Source organism: Caretta caretta, chromosome 11, assembly GCF_965140235.1.
Source record: "Caretta caretta isolate rCarCar2 chromosome 11, rCarCar1.hap1, whole genome shotgun sequence".
In the NCBI taxonomy this organism is placed as follows: domain Eukaryota; kingdom Metazoa; phylum Chordata; order Testudines; family Cheloniidae; genus Caretta; species Caretta caretta.
In genome coordinates, this window is record NC_134216.1 from 18,797,711 (window position 1) to 18,815,649 (window position 17,939).

General features: G+C 39.5%; 1 protein-coding gene across 9 annotated transcripts in view; it reads left to right on the plus strand.

The window, feature by feature from the left end:
* R3HDM1 (R3H domain containing 1) overlaps positions 1-17,939 on the plus strand; it is a 169,366-nt gene that overhangs the window by 121,400 nt on the left and 30,027 nt on the right. For all 9 annotated transcript variants that reach the window (XM_075117800.1, XM_075117801.1, XM_075117793.1 and 6 more), the window contains 2 exons: positions 1,060-1,323; positions 1,902-2,025. In XM_075117800.1, the coding sequence (XP_074973901.1) occupies positions 1,060-1,323; positions 1,902-2,025 (388 nt within the window). The remainder of the gene's footprint in view (positions 1-1,059; positions 1,324-1,901; positions 2,026-17,939) is intronic.

Consider the following 17,939-nt stretch of genomic DNA (forward strand, 5'->3'; position numbering starts at 1 on the left):
GATGGTTTTCCAAATACTTTATCTCCTTAGCTCGTGAAGAGTGTACATATCAGCCATATGATCTTCCTCAGGACGAACTGAGGAGGGCCAGGTGGCCATAATATAGCTGTGGCATAGTACTTCTGTGTTCTATTGCCTTTTGGAAAGTCCAGATTTAAGGTGTGAATTGAAGCTTACTGATTAGCAAAAGATGTAATATTAGTGATTGCCCATATTCTTTGGAATGATGATCGCCATATTACTGTTGGATGATACACCAAATACAACTGTTAGCAATGAGTACTATTTCCAGACCCCAGTATAAACTGTAGAAAAAGTGCTTGGGATTACAATAATGAAGGACTCAGAACATTACTGGGCACTGGCCGTGCCTAGCACAATGGGCCCCAATCCTTGACTGAGGTTTGTAGATGTTACCATAATACATACAAATAATAAATAAGACTACACCATGGACTCATGCAGAACTGAACATTTGTGCCTATTTTGAGGATTAGCAGTTGATCTTGGTATCATATTAGCAGTATTATATACTCTTAGATTAATGGACAGTCTTTCTTATTCAAGACTAGTAGCATTATTAACTCAATCTCTAGAAAATCAGATTTTTTTCTTAAATATGGCAAAGCTATATGCATCCTGTTTTGATTAGTTAAACATTTTAACCTCCCATTTGGAATTACATCTGAAAAGTTATTGACATAGTTTAAATTGTTTGATTCTAATTCATGGCAATTCTATATTTAACTCTTATGAAAGATAGCCTCCTTTATGAAAGAAAATCTGTTTCTAGCATAAGATGTTAAACCTTTTTAGTTTCTCTCCGTTTGTGTGTAACTTCTCCACAATTAACCTTGAATAATTACTGCACTGTTCTTAGCACACTGTCTGTTTTTGTTCTGAAGCTTGCCTTGTCATTCTTTTTTAGTGTTTTAACATATGGTCATTGCACAGGTGCATGTTTTAATTTTTCACTTACTGAAGAATTTACTGAGCAACTATACTCTTCCCAGTTTGAATGTTTGTGAATGTAATGTTTATTATCCTTTTTTATTATAGCAAGACAACCTTGGATCACAGTTTAGCCATATGAGTCTTGCCCGCCAGTCATCTGCTGATGGTGCTGATCCTCACCCCACCATGTTCCAGTCCACTGTAGTCCTTCAGCCCACACAACAGTCTGGCTATATCATAGCAACAGCCCCAACTCTGCCACCTCCACAAGGTCAACCAGTCCCTACTCCCAACTATTCTGCATCCAGCCATCCTGTCAACCAGCAAGTGCTGCAGCAACAGGGATATATGCAGCAACCTCTACCACAGGTACAAAGGCTTTATATTTTATTCTCAGAGATATTTAAGAGAATATCCTTGACACCATTGGTAAACATTTTATATTTCAATGGACTTGGTTAGTAAATTTGATTTTTTTAATTCTGTGGTTTGAAGTCAGTGGCTTCCGTTTACTTGGGGAATGAGCAATTGTCCCAGCTTCATGCCTATCCACGGGTAACTCTTAAAGACTTAGAAAATTAGAGTTTAGGAAGTACATAGTATCATTAATAGTGATATTTTTAAATTAAATATAACCAAATTTAACTTAATCAAATATAAATTTTATATATTCTCATACTCTGCACATATTTTATTTTGCTTAGTTTTAATGTCTACTTTTAAAATTTTTGCTGTGAAGACTGGCCTAGGAATCCTAACCATCATCTTTTTCTTTAATGCCCCTATGTGGGTGCTGAGAAACTCAAACAAAGCAGCTACTTACTTTGGTATGACCCGACGAAAATAGAATTGCCTTTATTTTGTAATTCTTTCAGCATTCAGTGTTTTTGCACTCTGCCTTTTATAAACCTAAAAATGTGAATCTCCAAAATGTTGCTCCTTTTTAGATGCCAGCTTGTTATTGTGCTCCAGGCCAATATCCACACTCCAATCAACAATATCGACCAGTTACTTCTGTCCATTACAACACACAGCAAAACCCACCACTGCCACAGCCAGCACAGCAGACAGGTTTGCAGAATTTTTTCACTACTTCACGTGCTTATGGGTGTTAAAGGAAACTGCAGGTACTGTCAGATATTGAAGTCTCAGTAAAGCAATATTTGCTAATGGTGAAGAAATATCTTTCAATTTGTACAACTTTGTAGCAGTCCCAATGTGAAGAACTGTGATTGTTCTTTAAATGTGGCATGTGGTCATTAGCTGAAATCATTATACCTTCCTTTGTGTCAGGGATGACTCATTTAAATCACCAAGTGGAAAGCCTTGATTTAAATCATCAACTGTAATCAACTTTTCCATTTGTACTTCAGTGGTTTTCTAAAGAAAGTTGCATTCACCAACTAAATTTGCTACATCTTTTTGATACTTTGGAGGGTACACTATAACTGTATACACTTATTTAAACAATTATATAACTTATTAATTGTACATTTTTGGTGTATTAAAAATGGTGAATGACACACTGTATTTACTACATAATAAACTTTTTGCTCATGATTTCAGTCGAACTGCATTAGAATTGTAACTGAAATTTAATTAAACACACAGAACAAAATGACCTTGAATGTGTTGGATACATAAACTTCTTATCAAAACATTTTTCACATTTACAACTAAATGATATGTTAACCAGAAGGATTAACTGTAGTCAGTTAATTAACTGAAGTCAGTGAATTAAAATGATTATTTCAGGTCAGGCTGGGAAAATTTTCAGATATGCCTGTGTGAAAGTGGTTGGAGCTTAAGTTCCTACTTGTCTAAGTCTCTTGAAAATGAGAGTCTCTCCTCAGTTACTGTGCTAGTCGCTTGCATCTGGGAGCACAGCTTCTGGGTCTCCCACAGAATCAAGTCCTTAAAGGTAGATGACCTATTGTGCCATATTTACAAAGCTTGACTTCAGAAATTAGAAGATTTTCCCCGTATCCTTTCTATATATAAAAAGCAGCTTTTAACTCTGAGTTTTAGGTAGACACTAATGGATTCAGCTTATTTGTTTTTTATTGAAAAATGTTTTAAGAGATTGCACTAAGTTTAGGCCTTAACAGGTTTTGTATTAAATTCCGATTTTAAACAGTTTATTTTTAAAAGAAAAACTTATTATTAGTTGAATCCCAAAATAATAATAAATCCTATTTAAATTTTTAAAAATGGATTTTTATCCACTGTGCCTTGTGTGCATTTACTTTTTTTTTTTTAAATTATTCTTTCAACTCTACTTCTCTCAAGGTGCAAAGGCCTAAATGGGGAACATGGTATATAACAAGATCCAAAATGAAAAATGCAAATAAGTTATTCACCATATTCACTTGACCCATTAGTGTAAATAACTCATCCTGTAAACCACAGTCTCCTTATTCTTTATTTTGTCTTTTTTTGTTAATTTAACTGATTTGTAACTGTAAAGGGGCACCAAACTTGTGTGAGAGTTGATAACTTTGGAACAAAAATGAATGGCATCCCTCAAGTGGAGGGACATTTGAGAAGTAAGTCTGAAAATGTTGAATTTAGAAATTGCGATGTACAAAGGGATACAAATGAATATTTAGAAAGTATTGACACTGTTGTATTTTTCTGCTGTCCCTTTTTGATTTTGAGATACCATAACTGAGGAGGGACAGCATGATGATGATTTTTCTATATATAATCATTTGTGATTGAAGGTAACAAGTGCCAGACAAATATCACATCCTGATGACTTGAGCCACTTTATATTTATCAAATTCCTCCTCCTGGTTCTGGTAATGGGCTATTCTTCTTCTGTGATTGGATCTCTCTTCTACAAAGTCCCACAAGACTACATTTCTTCGTCTCCTCTTTGTTCATCTTGTCCTTCTAAGTCATTTTTAATCATAGCTATTACTTTTACTCTTATAATTAACTTGTATTGTCACAATTTCTGTGTGGCCAGGTAGGTTGAACTCCAGAAGTAGATTATTTTCTTTTGGGTCAAAGAAATGAGCAGGCTGAGACACAAGGGCTTAAACTTTCAAAAGTGACCAGTGGTTTTGAGAGCCCAACTTCAGACACAAACTCTTTACAGTCGGGTCTTTATATGGTATTTCAAGTTGGTCACTTAAAAACTAAGGCACCCAAAATTACTAGTCACTTGAAAATTTAGGCCAGGATACCTGATCCTATTCTGCATGTATTTAGAGTTTATACAGGTGCTGTAGAATATGGGTTATGAGTAGGTATAGTTAAAACCTCACAGCTCCAGGAAACATCTGTATTTCCATATCCAGGTAGCCTGTTTCAATCTGTAACTGCCCCAGGATATTGTCTACTCTATCACAGTATATCACCATGTGTTAAGGCTGTTAATTAGATACTACCAATAAATCAAAAACTACCCCTTGTGCTGATACATCGCCCTTTGATCTGTATAAGAAAGAGTTATTCTACAGAGCACCCAGATAAAACAATAATGGGCTCTGCAGAAATGTGTAATAACAATTTCCCTCTTTTTCCAAGTCAAAATGATGTCTTCTCTAATTCCTTATATTTCAGAGTACCTTTGCTTATGAGGCAGTACTTCAGGTACTGCAAATGAGAAAAGACTTTGATTGGTTAAATTCACTTAAGTGCCTGCTAACGTTACTGGGGATGCAGTGGTTTCTTATAGATTCTACCCACCTCAGATAATTTATAGAGTTATATAAATATAAATATATATAGTCTATGGGTTTCGTACTATATCTTGGCCACTTTTAATACACTGTATGTATAAAACCTTGAACCACTTCTCCCCTGCCACCTTTCATGTCTGTAATGACCAACTAAACTTCTTTCAGCTAAAAATTTTAGATAGAAGTGCTGTTTTTGAGCATATGGAATATCTGTTCAAACAACTTTTATTATCTTTATTTCCTTCCTTGAATTAAACTTCCCAGTTGCATCCAGCATCTTATAATACTGGGGTAACCTCTGACTCTGAACTTTCTACTTTGTCCCAGATATCTTAGATCTGCAGATTTGCCTGTTGCTACCTCACAAAACTGTCTATATACGTACTCAGTTCTGTCAGCCTAAAGCTTTGTCCATGCATACAGCTCCTTTTCTTATGGCTTGCCCAAGGCTCAGTTATCTGTGGCCTGTCATATGTACTAATTCATGTAACCAGAAGTTGAGCTACACTGACGGTAATTAGTGTGTTAATTATCTAGATTCTAAAAATACATGCATTAAGTATGAAACCGAAGTAGTAGTAAGCACTTTAGTTGTATAGTAACCTATAATTACCATTAATTTATGTGTAATATGAAGGCTATCAAGAAACACAGCCACAATGTAACTACAATGATATTAGGTATTATAAAGTATGACATTTTAAAAATATATTTAAAATTGGACTTTTTGGGGGGGTAAATAAATTCCCATTCTCACTAAGGCCTAACCATGCCCTGGTTAGAGGGGGAAATTGAGTTATGATAAACAACTAAGAGTCAGAGGGAAATTGAATTATGACAACTTAGTGTGGAAAGGAGTTCGTTTAGATTTGTAAGGTTGGGTGAGCTTTTCTGGCTATCCAAGCTGAAACTTGTATGTATTTGATGCCAGTAAAATAGCACAGCTTAAGACTTCTGTTTGTATTTTCTCTGAGCAAGGTGTTCTCATTTCACAGCGTGCTGCTGGGTTTTGGGGTTTGGGCTTTTTTCCTGCTTTTAAAGTTATGCATCATGGGCTCAGATTCTATTTACCTGCTGCAGTATCATAAGCCTCAAATTAAGCACAAAGTTGCATGTTACATGAACAAAAATAGGAGATATCAATTTTCCCCCCCTTTTGTTCATCTGCCTCACGTCTAGGTTATAATGAGACTGTAAATATGTTATCCATGCATATTGAACCAATAAGCATGGTTGAGAGGAGATGTCATTAAGATGCTAGAGCATGGGCCAAGGAATGTTTTTTATTCCTAGGTTTGCTGCTGCCAAGCTGTGTGGCCATGAGCAAGTCCTGTGTCCCATTTACCTACCTGTAAAACAGGTATTCTGTCAACACTTCCAAGGAGTATTATGAGGCTTAACTAATGTTTGTAGAGCACTTGGAGATTATTGCAACAAAAGTACTATACAAGTGCAAAATATTTTGGGGGAGGGGGGTCTGGATTTCACTGCAACATCATGCACTTTGTAATTTGCAAAGTCACCTTCTGCTAGCCAGGCCCTAAAATCAAGTAAAGTAATCAGTTTGCTGTTTTTTCGACAACAGAAGGAGGTTCTTTTTTGTGTACTTGTCCATATATATGTTCTACTGCTGTGTGCATGCTTTTGGTCAGCTGTGTCCGTTGGAGGGCCTGCCTTTTCCTTGAGTGTCCTTGTGCCTCCAACATCATGGCCTCTTTAGTGCTGGACTCACCGTTGTTATCAGTAGTGAAGGTACTTCCTTTGGTACTGACCAACTCGCCTATTCCATTACTGAACAGGAGGAATACGCCTTCTCTTCCTCAGGCTCTGAAAATGGTAGGGAGGTGTCACCATTTCATCCTCTGGGAGCTAGATATCCAGAGCAGTATACACCAGAGAAGGAGTCAAGCTCATTTTTATTACTCCAAATGTAAGAGCTCTCAGAAGGACACCTTTGTGAAATGTATAGGGGTATCCAGCCCCATGGCTACCTGCTCACTATGCCTATCAACACTCTCAGCCTTATTGGGCACTGTGGGGATTTCATCAGCCTAGAAGACTAGCACCTGCATCCTGGTCCAGGGCTAGATCTTTCTTCACCAGCCCAAACTGCAGTGATGCCAAAGGAACAGAGTTGTTAGGGCTTTGATGAGGATTTACAGACAGAGGACCATCCTATACTAGTGCCCATCTTATCCTCATTTCCTGATGAGGCTATATCTATATATCTGCCTCCAGAAGACTACAAGATGTTCCAGAAAACTGGCTGATGCACTGAAGATTCCAGTGGAAGTTGTCCAAAAGAAGTCTCTCAAGCTCCTAGACATTCTTCACACTTCTGTACCTGGATGACTTGCAATTCCCATCAATGAGGGGCTCTTAGAGCCAACTAAGTTATTCTGGCAGACTTCTTTGGCACCAGCATCAAAAAGAACAGATTGCTGATACCAAGTGTGTTCCCTTGACTTTGAGCAATTTTCCACATAACCTACACCTGAGTCACTGGTTCAACCAGAAAAAGTCAGCAAAAAGCAACACCTTGAGACAGTCACACAAATTATTTGATGTAAAGCCAACAAGTAAGAATCTTCAATTACTAGGCCTTATTGGTGAAGTACAATTATTTTAATTGGGACTCCTCCAAATTCTGTGACAGAATTCCTCAAGGTGAGAGAGAGGAGTTTAATCCTTCATCTCAGAGGGACAACTTATTGCACATTCATCACTTCAAGCAGCCCTCAGTGTTGATGACAAGGCATTCCGATCTATGGCTGTATCAGTTGCCATGAGGGGATCCTGTTGGCTCCAATCCTCAGAAATCCTGTTGGGATCTGGAGCTCACCTCAATGCCCTTATGACTCAGGGCAGATGGACAACTCAAGAAACCAATCTCCACATCAGTCTGTGGGAACTCAGGGCAGTCAGGAGCACTTGCCTTCGTTTCCTACCCCTCATCAGGGTTATGACAAATAACATATCTTGCATATTCCATATCAACAAGCAAGGACGAGCGAGATCCTTCCCTCCCTGTGCACCGAAGTAAGGAAACTATGGAACTGGTGCATAACTCATCAGATCTGCGTCCTGGGTATTCAGAACACCGCAGCCGATGTTCTCAGCAGATGCTTCTCCCAGAACTACAAATGGGAGCTAGGCAGTATATTCCAAGGATGGGGACTTCCAGAGGTGGCTCCCTTCACCACCTTCTGTTCAAGCGGGAGACTGGGCCACAACTCTTTGCAGGATGCCTGTCGTCCATTTTGGACAAAGGGTCTGCTCTGTGTTTCCTCCAACACCTCTGATACTAAAAGTGATGAACAAAATCAGACAGGACAAAGCCAGTTATCCTTATATTCCTGACTTGACTGAGACAACCTTGGCCCCCTTACCTGCTTCATTCATGCATCCGACCACAGTTCAAGCTTTGGCCCACTCTTGGTCTGCTCTCTCAGGCTGCGGATCATGTGCTTCATCCCAGCTTGGGGTTCCCCACCTCAGGGGATGGTTCCTCTGTGGTTCACAGGATTATAATCCTCCTGCTCTGCAGAAGTGCAACAGGTGTTTTTAAACAGTAGAAAGAAGACAGCCTGCACTACTTACCTGCAGAAATGGAAGAGATTCTTCCCTTGGTGTTGCCACTGCCACCCTCTGCCTGAATCTTTGCATCTTTCAGTCATCCTAGATTACCTGTTGGATCTAAAGAAGTCGGGGTTATCAGTTTGCTGGATTTAAGGTTCATTTGGCCACAGTATCAGCCTTTCATCCTCCAGTGGACGAGTTCTTGGTATTTGCTCACCTCCTATCATAGAATACCAAGGGTTGGAAGGGACCTCAGAAGGTCATCTAGTCCAACCCCCTGCTCAAAGCAGGACCAATCCCCAATTTTTGCCCTGATCCCAAATGGCCCCCTCAAGGATTGAACTCACAACCCTGGGTTTAGCAGGCCAATGCTCAAACCACTGAGCTATCCCTCCCTCCTGTTGTTGTCCAGGTTAATTAAGGGTCTGGGGAATGTCTACTCCCAGATTGAAGACCCTGCCCTGACCTGGGACCTCAGCCTGATATTTAGATGCCTTATGAAACCTCCATTTGAACCAATGGCAACCAGTTCTCTCCTCCAAGATCAGCCTTTTTAGTAGCCATCATGTTGGCTCATAGGGTTGGGGAGATTGGAGCCTTAATGGTAGCTCTCCCCCACCCCACCCGCTTACAGTGTTCTTTAAGGGCAAATTCTTTTTACACCCACACCCTAAATCCTTGCCTAAGGTACTGTTGGCTTTCCAGTTGAACCAATCCCTTCATCTACCAATGTTTTTTCCAAAACCGCATAGTTCTCTGCAGGAGACATGTTTTCGTAACTTGGATGTTAGAAGGGCATTGGCTTTCTACTTAGATACAAACAATTTTGAAAGTCACCGAGACTGTATATCTTCTTCACAGATAGATTCTGGGGGTCCACGGTCTCTTCTCAGGGACTGTCAAGATGGATATCCGAGTGTATTATCACTTGTTACGATCCAGCAGGTATTCATCTGCCCCAAAGGCTGATAACACATTCTACCAAATCACAAGTAACATCCACAGCATTCTCAAGAACCTGTCCTATCCGAGATACGTGGGGCTGCTACATGGGATTCAGTACATAGGTTTTCTAAACTTTACACATTGATCCATGCTGCCATATCTAATGCAGCTATTGGTCCTGTGGTACTATTTTCAGTTCTAGACTCGATCCCGAAGTTCGCTCCCTCCATCAGGGATACTACTTAGAAGTCCCCTGAAGTGGCGCACCCACAGGGAACATTCCTTGAAGAGGAGGTTAATCACCTTGTGCAGTAACTGTGGCTCTTTGAGATGTTGCCGTATAGGTGCTTTGCTACCCAACCTTTTCTCCCCTCTGCTTCTGACTGTTCTCTGTGGGGCATTGAGGGGGAGAAGGAATGGAGGGTGGTTCACCCAGGCATCCCTGTTTAGTCTTGATGTGCAGCACGAGTTAGCATGGGGTGCATGAACTGGCTGAACGGACAACTGTAAGATAAAATCTCCGGTCAAGGGCCCGAGAGATGCATGCGCACCTGAAGTGGAGCATCCTTAGGGACACACATCTTGAAGCACCACTGTTACTGCACAAAGTGAGTAACCTTTTCCTCCATTGATGGAGCTACCATTGTTCAGGAAAGTGGTCGTCTTACCAACAGAAAAACCCCTTCTGGTATGTAGTTGTGTCCACATTATGGTGATGTAGCTATGCTGGTGTAGCTTCTGTACTGTAGGCATACTCTTAAACAGGGTCTATGGACTTCTCAAGAAGTCTGGCTTCACATAAACGTCTTGGAGGTAAGGATCATTTGTCAAGCATATATAGTTGTCCTCCCAGCTCTGAAAGATCTGACAATTCAGGTCACAACAGACAACACTACAACCGTGTTTATATAAACAAACAAGGGAAGCAAGATTCTGTATCTATGTCAAGGAGTGGTAAATCTCTGGAATTACTGTATCTGTCACAAGATTACTCCATTAGCCATAGATTTACCAGAGTTGCAAATGGTATCACCTCAGCAGATAGTTTGCAAATGACCTTGTGTGGTCAATAAAAGGTACCATTACCCAAGAAGTCATCAGGTGAGATCATCTAACCATAGACGTCTTGACCACCAATGAAAACAAGTGTCTCAAGTTCTGCTCCACAGAAAGGCAGACACAAGGCTCTCTCTCCAACACATTCTTGATCTCTGTCCCTAATGGGTGCTTGTCCTCCAATTCCATTTTTCCCAAGAGTCATTGGAAAATTCAGATAGGGTATGGCCAGGATGATCATGATAGCACCAGCATGGCTGAGGTGCTTCTGGCTCTCTGACCTGAGGAAATCTCTGCATTCAGCCTCAGATCCAATTGCTTCTTCAGTCGGATGTGGTATCTGAGATGGCCAGATCCTCCATCTGGATCCACTGTCCCTGAACCTGGTGGCATAGATATTGGCCAGTTAACATCAGCAGAGAGGACCTGTTCAGGTGAAGTACAGAATATTCTCATCCACAGTAGAAAGGACTCTGCAAGGCTTGTTTATTTTGTCGAGTGGAAGAGATTCATTATGAGGCCACACCACCCCTTGTCTCTGTTTCAAACTCAGATACCAGATACACTGGGATTACCTTCTATTACTAAAGAACATTTGGCTATCTGTAAGCTCCCTGTGGGTCCACCACGCAGCGATATCTGCTTTCTGCCTTCCCTTTCGTGAGTATTCCTCATTTTCACACCTTACAGTAGCTAGGTTCTTCAAAGCCCTCATGCGGCTATTTCCCTCAGTTAGAAAGCCTCCCACTTCTTGAGATCTCAGAATTGGGCTGACAGGTTTGACCTGGGTTGATGGGTTGACTCTTTGAGCCACCTGCTATATGTTCTGTGTTCTATCTCTCCATCAAAACTGCCTTTGTAGTAGCAATAATATCTGCCAAAAGGGTAGGAAAGATACAAGCTCTTGTGGCAGAATCTATATACATAGTTTTTCATACAGATGTGGAGTAATCTTGGGACCTCACCCAAAATTCTTGCCAAAGGTAGTCTCAGACTTTGATGTCAGCCAAGTAATACATCTGCCTGTTTTCTTTCCAGAGCCAGATTCCAGCAGATGCTAAATTTCACATTGTAGGTATTTTTACAGTGCTGTCCTTACCCTAAATCTATATAGGTATATCTCCCAGATGATGTGTAGTTTATGGGGATAGGTCATATCAACACAGAGACTTCCTAATTGAATTTATACATGTATTAAGTTGTGCTATGAAATAGACAACTTAGACCCACCATTGAGAGTGTAGCTTCTTTGAAAAATGTTCCACTATTAGAAATACTTAGGGCATCTACCTGAGGTTCAGTGTATACACTGACTCAGCATTACTTCATAGAGGAAGCATCAGGCTCTGATCAGTGTTTTGGCAGGGCCGTCTTATCATCATTGTTTTGTAAACTCCGAATACCTCCTGTGATTGAGGTGACCGTTAGTGCATCCCCAACAGTGAAATATATACGGACAATCTTCAAAAGAAGAATCAGTTACTTACCTGTATAATATATATGGATGACCCATCTCAAAGAACCACAGTTACTGTCAGGTAAATAATTGTTTATATTTCTGTTTGGAAACTTGATTGTATAAAATTGGTCCCACAGGATCTCCGTGCTATACAGAACGGTGTAACGACCACCTTCCCCTGGTGGCACATCCCACCATGTAGTTTCATGCAGCACAGACAAAGATAACTGGAATGTGCATTTTTATCATCTTACATTTTAAGTGAATGTAGTGTTTGTATAAAGTATGGAGTTGAAAGTTCTCTATCCCCAAAATAGATAAAACATAAGGCAGCAGCCCTGCAGATCCCAGTGTACCTTAATCCTGACTTGGGGTACCACGACACTAGAGGTAGGAGGGTGATCCAGTCTCTAATCCCATTTAGTTCTTGGCTCCTCTGCTGAGCCTGCAAACAATAATACTAATTGTGGTGATGGATTTTATTTTGTCAATATCTGTCCAGTAAGTATTTAGACTGAGTCCACCAACTTGCTCCACATAGACCCTAGGTTCCACATGCTAGTATTAACCACCTGAGCAAGTCATGGACATGTGCCCCTGTTTTTTCTGGTGTCCTCTTTTTAGATTTGTTGGGTAAAAATTCAGAAGACTGCTATATTAAGTCAATACAAAGTTGTACCTAAAATAATTGGTCCTTATTTGCAGCAGCTGCCTCTGCGACATTAGCAGTGTGCCACTTGGATAATATAGCATGTACCATACCAAACTGAGAATTAATACATCTTACTTTTAATTGTATTGATTAATAGCTGTCAATTTTATTTGTATTATGAAGTTTTTAATAACTATAAAACAACTTTCCAATGAACTGTTTCTTATTTTTGTACAAATATTTGTTTACATTTGTGATTACTTCAGAGAACATTGTAACTGAAGCATATTTATTTAATGTTGTGGAATGGTTTGGCCTTTTTCATGAGCTGTTGGATTCGGGGCCGTAACACTGTCTGAGAGGGTTACATTTCTCACAGTGAACCGGTCTCTTTTTCAGCTGCTTCCTTGCTTCCTTTTCAAGGGGTTTCGGGTGTGTGTTTAACTTGTATGCTGCCTTTTGATCAAAGAGTTTACAACCTGCTTGTCCAAAATGTGTCAACATAAAAAAAAAACTTCAGGAAGATGGTGCTTCAGCTAATCGAGGAAGTGACTCATGTCAAAGGGTGTAACTGTATTTGTCTAAGAGGGAGTTAAAACCAGCATCTGCTGTACAACCTCTAACTCTGAAAATTACCACTAGTTATTATTTACATGAATTTTTCTAACTGAGTTGTTTGTTAAATGTTACTTTCATTGAAAAAATTATCTCTTAATGTGTTTTTCTGCATTAAGTGGAGATCTAGGTGCCATAAACAAGATTTTATTTAAGTTAACTGATAGATTAAAATATTATTTTTAACTACTTTGCTGAGCAAATATTAAGAAGCATGTGGTTTTATTTAGCTGCTAGTTCAGAATATTTCTGAAAATAAAACCATCTGTTCCAGCAGGTGCCACCTTTTTCTGCTGAGTGCTGCATTTCTGTCATTCCACTTCCTGTGCCGAGGTGGAATAGTAAAGCTACAAAGAGAACCTTTTTTAACCCTCTGGGGAACCATCTTAGCAATCAATTTATATTGTCCTAGTTATTCTCCTAAGCTTGCAAAATTAATTCTCTTTTTGGAAGTGCAGTAGAGACTGAAAAATATTCACAGCTACATTGCAGTTGCTTGGAAACGAGAATTTTAGTTTGCAGCACTATTGATTGCATCCAACATATTCTGTAGCTTCAATATTAATACAGTTACTCCCAGTATACTTCCTTTTGCGTGCCTTACGTCATCTAGTCACCAAATACATTGAGGCATCTCATTTATTTAAAAAAAATCTGTAAGGATAGTTAAGCCATGAGAAGTTTATATATAGTTCAGAATCACAGATTTCTTCATATTAAATAAAACTGTAAGTGCTGTCTTTGGGAAGTCCCTTTTAATATTGATTCTCAAAGTATGAATTAAATGGCACTGATAGTGACAAGTGGAAAATATTTATGTGCAGTGCCTGTCTTGTATTTCGAATCTAATGCACAGATATACTGTCTGATTGTTTCTTTAATAATGGAACTAAGATTCAGCTGCATAATTTTCTGAAGCTAATATCCTAATATACTGAGTGTCCTATCACATTCAGATTTCAGTGCTGCTCTTTTTCACAAACAGGTATGAATAAAACCAATTTACAGTGTTAATTCAAATGGCTGATAATACTCTAAATATTTCTTAATCATTTTTGTGAGTTTATCTGATGCCCTTTTGTGATCTTTCTAAATGAATACATGTTTGTGTTAATTGCAGTTTGTATATGAACTACATTATGCTGCTTTTATCCTAGGAAGAGTCCGAAAAAATTGATGTGCTATGTTCATGCATTGATTGAGAACATTTTGGTGCCAGTAAAAATACCAAAACCCAACTCGAGTGGCATAATGAGGACAAGTTCTATGGAAACTTTACCCACATATGCATGCCAATATAGCTCAGTCGTGATATGTCCCAATTGCAGTGTAGTGTTTGGCTTTGCTTTTCACAAACAAGCTGTCAGTTACCAGGATGCGGGCAGTCATGCCGAGTCAGAGTCTAATGGTTAGAGCTTGGGTGAGGCAAGGCAGGAGTAACAACCATGGTTTTCCTGTAAACATTCATTTAAATCAGTTATTTTAACAGCTATCATTCTACCTAGTAGAAAGCAAATCCACCTTGAGCCCTTGTCTGAAATTTGCTGCTTCTGTTTGTGGGGCTAAGTTGGAGGGAAACATCATTTTATGTGGTCAGTTGTGGTCACAGGTACAGTGTTTTGATTTATAAGGGTAAGGTTGTCTTTGCAGGACAGAAATATGCTAGTTCTGTCCCCAGTGCTTGATCACATTCATCATGAAGTTACTATATTTCATGAAATATGTTGATTTGAATTGGTTTCAATTGAATCTTGTTGACACTTCAAACAAAAATATGAGTGCTTTTATTAATCTGTTCTCAGTTGTTGTCCTTTAGAAATTGTTGTACTCTTAATTTAAAATATGTATTGGAATATGAAATTGCCATACTAGTTTGCACTCAGTAGTTGTCTAGTCCAGCATCCTGTCTCCAACAGTGATCAACACCAGATGCTTCAGAAGTAGGTGCAAGAAACCCTGCAGTTACGCAGGTGTGAAATGATCTCTCTTCCCACATTAGGTTTCTTCCTCATGTTTCTTCCAAAATCGTTAGCATTGAGTATTGTAGCTCTGGATATTTTTGTTACCTATATAATGGATGAATTCAAACTGGAACAGGTACAGAGAAGGGCTACTAGTATGATCCGAGGAATGGAAAACTTGTCTTATGAAAGGAGACTCAAGGAGTTTGGCTTGTTTAGCCTAACTAAAAGAAGGTTGAGGGGAGATATGATTGCTCTTTATAAATATATCAGAGGGATAAATACTGGAGAGGGAGAGGAATTATTTAAGTTCAGTACCAATGTGGACAAAAGAACAAATGGATATAAAGTGGCCACCCGGAAATTTAGACTAGAAATTAGACAAAGGTTTCTAACCATCAGAGGAGTGAAGTTTTGGAATAGCCTTCCAAGGGAAGCAGTGGGGGCAAAAGATCTATCGGGCTTTAAGATTAAGCTCGATAAGTTTATGGAAGAGATGGTATGATGGGATAACATGGTTTTGGTAATTAAATATTCGTGGTAAATAGGCCCAATTGCCTGTGATGGGATATTAGATGGGGTGGGATCCGAGTTACCCAGGAAAGAATTTTCTGTAGTATCTGGCTGATGAATCTTGCCCATATGCTCAGGGTTTAGCTGATCGCCATATTTGGGGTCGGGAAGGAATTTTCCTCCAGGGCAGATTGGAAGAGGCCCTGGAGGTTTTTCTCCTTCCTCTGTAGCATGGGGCACGGGTCACTTGCTGGAGGATTCTCTGCTTCTTGAAGTCTTTAAACTACGATTTGAGGACTTCAATAGCACAGATATAGGTGTGAGGTTTTTTTGCAGGAGTGGTGGGTGAAATTCTGTGGCCTGCGTTGTGCAAGAGGTCAGACTAGATGATCATAATGGTCCCTTCTGACCTAAATATCTATGAATCTATGAATTATCTAGTCCCTTTTTGAGTGTTGCTGAGTTTTTATTAATTTTGAATCTGCCACCTTTTAAAATTCATTTAATATCCCCTTGTATTATTAGATGGGGAAAACTGATGCTGCCTCTCTCTTCTATTAGCCATTCTTTATACTTTTTATCATGTCTTCTTATTCATCTCTTTTCAAAGGTAAACAATGCCAGTCTCTTTAATCTCTTTCCATACGAGTTCTTCCATGTTCTAAAAATGTTCATTGCCCTTCTCTGAACAACCTCTAATTCTACCATATCCATGTAAACATATGTATTTGTAAAAGGTTTTGTTTCTTACAGTTTTGCATGACTAGTCATTTGAATGTGTGTAAGCAATGTGCTGTTTACATATAGGTATTTCTCTAGCTATCATCATCATGTTTTCTGAGCACCCTGTAAAATTAATGGTACATCACTTACCTCCAAAACATAGAAGGAGAAGGGAGCAGAGTTCTAAGTTACTGAGTGAATTTGAGACACTATTCCAGAAAGGTAGAAAATACACTAGATTCTTCTTGAGAAGTGACCAACACTTCAAATAGAAGAGCAGCCTTTTTTTGGAGCTGAGTCATTGCCATTTTTGTCCATATGGATTTTAATGAACTACTGAGTCAGCATATGCAGTACATCTGGCCTTTACACACTGTTTCATTGTGTTTTGTATGTTCATCCCAGTATGATCCAGGTGTAATTCACAGTGAAATCAGGCAAGTTTCATTGCTCTTTTTGTATTGAACATAGGTTTTTAAAGAAACTGGAAGTGGGACTGGCAGACACATTTCTGAATTCTTCGTTATAGGCAAAGTCCCCTGTATGATTTTTACAGCTGTGTAAAATTTCATGTAGTTGCCCTTTTTATTTTGTGCTTAACTGAGCTCTATTTTAATTTTTAATTGATTCTTTAGTCCCTTAGGTGGTAAAGATAACCTTACAAATATGATACGGTGACATCAACCTACAGCATCAGTTACCCTTCAGTTCTGTGCTGTCACCTTTTCTGACAGGGCTGCAGGTGCACCTTTGGCACTGTATGTAAATATTTAATAATCTATATCCTAACAGAGAAGTAAAAAGTTGTTTGATCTCTGTCCACTGCTAGGAAAGAATTGGCTGACTGATAGCCAAAGAATCGGAGTGTGTCAGTTGGATTTGGCCTGCCATCAATTTCTTAATGACCTTTCCCAGAAAAGGGGAGGCTTAGAGACCAGATAATAGTTTGCAAGGTTATTTAAAATAAAGTGATCTCTTGCAAACAAGGGCTGAATTATTCTGTGTTTGAGGGCTGCTGGCAGCTTGCCCTCTCTAACCTTGCCAATAATGAGCTTGGGTATCCCCTACTGGTTTTTGTCAATCGACTCGTGGCTGAATGGCTCTCACATGCCACAAATAGAACCTCTTCCAGTTGGGAGCATGGATGAAATTCATCCAGGGAGCATGGTGTGCTTATACTCTTCTGTCATATTACTATTTTGGGAGCTCCTGAGGCTTTGACAGTTTTGTCCATGATGTAGACGTGAGAGCTTCCGCCACTGAGCAGCACTTACCCTTGAATTTCCACTGCCTTTGTATTTTCTATATTTTCACCCCCTTTTTGATTTGGTAGCATTTCACGTTCACTTTGCACACGTGTATATGACTACACAAGGTACAAGACAGTAGAGAATCGGGTGAAGTTGATTCAGAAACTGGTTGGAAGCAGACTTAGTTAATTAGATGACCTACCAGTAGAAATGGTTCCACTGAGCAGGATTTGCCTACATAACAGCAGAGGAGAAGAATCTCCTGACATCCACCTTAGCCTTGGCGCAAGAACCTAAAAACTCTTTGTCAAGAGTCATCCTTCCATCTGTGCTTCAGTTTCTTCACCTCTCGCTTCGTCGGTTGCAGGTAAACCATGGCAACCTGTGAAGGTGATGCAAAGGGGAAGAGGTGCCTGGACCTTGTGGCATCTGTAATCATGGGCAACAAATGGCTGTAATGGCCACACCAGACTGTCCATAGGCAGAAAAGTTTTGTCCCCAGAGAGCTTTAGAAAACCAGCAAAATCTATCAGTATCTTTGGA